Here is a 5,554-nt window from a genome sequence, read left to right on the forward strand (position 1 = left end):
AATATATACTGAAAATGTGAACTTTTTCAAGTAATGTAGTATACCATTCGTGATATTTTAATCAATATAAACAAATAATTGTAAAAAAAATATTGTATTTTAGAACTTTTATTTTTTAGTCAATCTGGTTGACGGTCCCTTTAACGGCTCGCAACTCCATAACTATATAAAAATACACCTTGCAATGCCATCGCATTTGGTCGTGTTGCATCTCCAACGAAACACTCGATAAACATTTGGTATAATGAGCGAGGCGCTTACATTTTCGAAGTTGGTACTTGCTTTCGAAATCTGAGAGTGTTCAGTAGAGGTTATTACTTGTAATTATGAAAAACTGTTAATAAAAAAGGAACAAAATGGCGAGACTTCTAAGAACGCTTTTTAATTGTGTTTATGTCACTGCGACACAAATTTGGACCTTTGAATACAAGTCTTCGTGGTATGGTCCCTAAATGGGGGATAATATTTCAAGGGTCATTCAAGTTCAAAAGTCGATGACGGAATGCTTGAACGCATGTGCGTTGCGACCATGGTGCAAAGTTGTCGGTTACCATAGGTATGGTTTGTGCGCAATATTTTTTCGGCAACATTTCTTCTGCAGTTAAACAATGCAACAACGGTGATTGTGAAGAGCATTTATTGTACTTCACTAGGTGATTTTTTTCCAAACAAAACTTTTAATTGTATCAAAAACAAACATCATGAATAAATGTTTAAAGCCACACACCTTGAAATGAAGTACATGTTAATAAATACTTATAGATGCAATTTCAAAATGTGCAAAATTGTCATAAAATCTCTAGCCTTGTTAGCAAGTTATTTATTGTTTTTTTTAATTTAAAAACCAAAAGTAGGATTTCTATACATATACATACATTTCGACAAACGCAATTATTTTTAAGTTTTAAAGCGCAAAAGAGACAGATGTCTACCTTGTAACCATCAGATATATTCTTATTGGCATAAGTCAAATATGTTTCTCATTTATCCTTAAACTTACTTTGCCATGTATTTCATTTCAAGGTGTGTGACTTTAAACAATGATTATTTATTGTTCATTAAGCGGAAATGAAAACAGTTTTGCAAGAAGTTCTCTGGTTCTTCTTTGCTCTAATAAAATTGCATAGAGTGTCTCATTTTGCTGTCTCAAAAGTTGAGAGACATCTTCATGGTCATCTGAAAAAAAAGGTTTATTTTTAGTAATAGAAAGAAATTCAGGCAAAATGGACTTTAACAAAGGTAGGAATAGGTAACGACTCGCCCCATTAACAACTCGCCTCATAACGACTCGCCCATTGTTAATTGGGCTAGTCGTTACAATACCAATAGAAATACAGGGAAAGTGTGGATATTAATAATATGTATTATACTGTTGAAATGTATTCCAAATTAATTGGTTATCTTGTTTCAGTTTAACATTACTGAATGTATCGTATTTATACTAATAGCATATTTTAGTAGTGTTTTGTCACATTATTTATATGTTTTAGATGCTTTGCTGAATACACACTGTTGTTAACAAATAGATGAAATAAAAAGAATTTGTTATAACGCACTGAACATACATTTTTGTTTTTTGGTTTGGAGTTGCGACTCCTCCTACCACCTGGGGTTCTAAAGCTACAGTGGGCTCCACACACATCGTACTGCATGATTGACCATGTTGCTCTGCAATCATCGGCTGTTGTGTTCCTGTCATTATTGAAAACAGACAAAATGTTTCTTCAACTCAAGTGCCTTTCAAAACAATGAAGATTAGAAGCACAAGTACATTTAGCGTTAGCAGCGGGGACAGCAGTAATTTTTACTGTTTTTGTGAAAACAGTACTGTTTTCGTTATCTAGTCATACCGGCAGCGGGGTGTCATTAACTGTCACAACGGCGACTGTTTTAGTGGAACGGTATGGTAAATAATATAGCTAATGACAGTAAGTAAAGATTACTTTTTTATTTGATCATTGCAATAAGGTATGTTACCCACGTTGCACAGCAAACGTGTCCACACCACCGAACCCCACAATCGACTCTTCGCCAATAACATCTATCATCTATAAGAAATTAGATCTAACTGTACGGTAATCAACAATATAATTTGCATCAAACTTAGGCCTAAAGAAGTTGTATGTTTCCGCTAACCCGACAGACACGAACTTTTTTACCGACCCTTAACTTGTTTTGCCATTTGAAGTCAAGTTTACAGACAAAAAATCAGTTTTTGGTTACATTTGTTAAACTGGAATATTTTATCGATATAATGATTGTGCCATCTTAGAGAATTATATTAAATGATGTTTGCATTGATGTTTTGAAGACTTTTGTCAATGGACTTACCTTGTTAGTGGAACACAACGTGTAAAAGTCAAACAAAAGTTCAATGAAAGTTACGAAAACCTACTTTTTTATTTTTGGTGATGTTAGCGGAAGTAAAACACAACTTTTTTTACGCGTACAAAAGAGTACAAAACACTTTAATTCTAAATTATATGAAAAGACACTTATGAACCCTATTAATTAATCAAGCAAGTATTTTTTAGATTTCTACGGTAGGAGTATTATTGATTTGACTTTAATGATACACTGCATTACATAATTAATTTCATCACAGCTATCAGTCAGATACAGTAATTTACATTTGATATCATTGGTTATGAATAAAAAAACAATATTCTAAGGTCACTCATCAAATGGAGATATGCTTTGATATAGCTTTCTCTTGGTATAGTCGTGAATACAAATGCATTTACTTTCTCCTCCCACTGCTCCAGTGTAATTGCTGGCCCCCCTCCAGTTTGTTTCATTGATAGGCGCCGTTGTCTTTCTTTCTTTCTCAGTTTTGTTTTCGTGTCGGAAATCTTTTTCCGGATCTCTTCCACTGTTCTTTCTTCTGCTCCCAGTGCGTTTATTCTGCATGAGATTATGTTTACATACGTCTAGCATGTTTAGTGACATTTTAATAAGCTATATCTTTATTTAACAAGAAGCCGTCGGAGACGGGTTATGATCCCCAAAGTTTTTTTGTCACAATATTGCACTATATATTCAGATAAAAGGAAAAGTCTAGTAGTTGGGGGGACAAGAATTGCACTATATGTACAGTTAATGGAAAATTTCAAACGGCCATAACTCTGTGAAAATCATCCGACCAGAACCGGCTGATAATATGCACATCTCCTCTTGGTAGTGAAGCTTCCCATAAAGTTTAATTGAATTCCGGTCATTAATTGCTGAGAAATAGCCCGGACAAAAATTGTGCACGGACGGACGGACACACGCACGGACAGACGAAGCGGCGACTAAATGCTCCCCCCCCCCCAAAAAAAAAATGGGGGGGGGGGCATAATAAATTATTATGGTGTTTTTGAGCGTTTAAACTACAGTAAGCACATGTCACGTTGTGTTTTTTTCTAATCTAAAATTGTGTTCATTGTTAAGTTTCAAAGAAAATATAATAGTGCGCTAGATGATACTCACTGTTCTGCAATTTTTTTCCCACGCAAGATCCTTATCTTTTCCAGACAACGTCGATGAAAAATTGCCGTTTATCAACGCATGCTGCTCGATGTAAGCAGCTGCTAACACCTCCGTTTCTATTTTTGTCCAATTCAATTTCCTTTTTTCTCTTTTCTCCTCATTAAGCGTTACCGCATCCATTGTGACAAGTTAAAACTTAAACAAGTGCAGACGACACTAGGTGACAACACACTTACGAAAGCAGATGGGTTACATAAAACAACAAAGTAAAAATAGTATAGTTTAAGCGTCAGAGTTGTTGTTGTTTGTTTACATGTCACCTCCAAGTTGGAGAGTTACGATCATTTTTTTCACTTACGTACGATGCCAAACTTACGCAATGTTAGTAAAACGCACTTACGAAATGCGTACGTTATTCGTAACTTGTCAACTTACGCCAATACTTACGCAATACTTAAGTATTGTTAGTAAAACGGTACCCATATCATTTAATAAGTATTTTATAGATATACCCAAACCTGTAAAGAGCGACGATTCGAGGTCAGTTTATCAGATAGTGAACGTAAAATCAAGTAATAATTGAATATTGAAATCGCCTATAAGACTTTTATTTAGGATACAAGTGATGCAATTTTTTATTCTTTGTAAAGTGCATATGATGTATATTTAAAAAACTACACAGATTTCTCTTCATTCATTCAGGTTATATAAAACGAAAGCTCAGCAAGCTTGCAACATGCTGCATCAGAAACTCTTTCAGGTGTGTTAATAAATAATAACACGCATGGAGTTGTAATTATTTTTAAACAATAAAAACTGATAATTATTATATATCTCAAATGCCGTTATGTTTAAAAGATTTCAAAACATACAGTGTAGTTTGGAATATATAGCGGTTAATTATTAAAGTATCTAATAAATAACTATTGGTATTGTTACGATGCTTTCGCTGTATTGAATCTAAAAATATTGTATAGAGTTAAAAGCATATACAATTGATTGTTAAGTTTGAACCATATTTGAACAAGACTATTGTCAAGCAATATGGTCCCCTACCGGTGAAACCCCACCATTGTCAGATTTTTTTTATTTGTTGCCATAGCAACCAGAATTTTCGACGTAGGAACAAAATAAAATGACGTGCATAATCTCAATATTGCCATCTATGCATGTTTCAAGTTTCATGAAAAAATAAGAAGAACTTTTAAAGTTATCGCAGGATCCAGAAAATTGTGACGGACAGACTGACTGACTGACTGACTGACTGACTGACTGACTGACTGACACACAAAGCGCAAACCATAAGTCCCTTCCGGTTTCACCGGTAAGGGACAATAAAACATAAACATTGCAGCAGCTTAGTTATCTGCATGTTTCTACAACGATCGTATGATTTAATAATAAACACATTTGGCAATTATTAAATGATTGTTTTGTTTGTTAAAGTTCATTTTTAGTCCGATGACCAAGAATCTACATGCAGGGGCTATAATAATGAAGAAAATGGAAAAAAAAAACGAAACACACATAGGGCCTGGATTTTTTATAAGATGATACTTTCTTTAAACGAAAAATACCATTAAAGCGCAAGGAGTCGTCCCTGATTAGCCTATGCGGACGGAACAGGCTTATGTGTGACCATACTTAAGTATATGCATTAAGCCCCGTTTTCCCAGAGCGACGCTCTTATCAAAGTCATTGGATAAGAGTTCTTGTTTTAACAAAGAGAGAAGAATGAATAACCACTAATGTAAATGTCAAAATATGTAAGAGAACTTGTTTTACATTATTAAGTAACATGACTCTAGTCTCCTAGGTACACGATTTGGAGTATAATCACTACGTACAAAATGGTGATAAGACCTGCTCAGTATTTTTTTAGCATTTAAGGTATTTTAAAGAGAGACCTATGTGAATAATTTGTATGTGCTTTTATTTACCAGTTAGAAGGCTGTAAAAAATGGGGCGTAATGCATGTGCGTAAAGTTTCTTCCCAAAATAGCCCGTGCAGTCCGCATAGGCTAATCGGGGCCTTCACTTTCCGCCTAGATTGGTATTTTTTGTTTGTTTAAAGGACAATTTA

At 34.4% G+C, this 5,554-nt stretch overlaps 1 protein-coding gene across 1 annotated transcript; it reads right to left on the reverse strand.

Moving 5' to 3' along the window:
• Nucleotides 1-2,228: 2,228 nt before the first annotated feature.
• Nucleotides 2,229-3,662, reverse strand: LOC127835908 (uncharacterized). The gene is made up of 3 exons (XM_052362328.1): nt 3,472-3,662; nt 2,745-2,904; nt 2,229-2,233 (listed from the first exon to the last, which is right to left on the reverse strand). Exons 1-3 carry the CDS (start codon nt 3,649-3,651, stop codon nt 2,229-2,231), a joined length of 345 nt encoding a protein of 114 aa, XP_052218288.1. The 5' UTR covers nt 3,652-3,662.
• Nucleotides 3,663-5,554: the final 1,892 nt, after the last annotated feature.

Source organism: Dreissena polymorpha, chromosome 6, assembly GCF_020536995.1.
Source record: "Dreissena polymorpha isolate Duluth1 chromosome 6, UMN_Dpol_1.0, whole genome shotgun sequence".
Taxonomy (NCBI): Eukaryota; Metazoa; Mollusca; class Bivalvia; order Myida; family Dreissenidae; genus Dreissena; species Dreissena polymorpha.

What these genes read in the sequence shown, in the direction of transcription:
- LOC127835908 (XM_052362328.1), bottom strand. Translation starts at nt 3,651, where the DNA reads ATGGATGCGGTAACGCTTAATGAGGAGAAAAGAGAAAAAAGGAAATTG. An exon ending in GGGAAAAAAATTGCAGAACA is followed by an intron (nt 2,905 to 3,471) that starts GTGAGTATCATC and finishes AATCTCATGCAG; the next exon opens with AATAAACGCACTGGGAGCAG.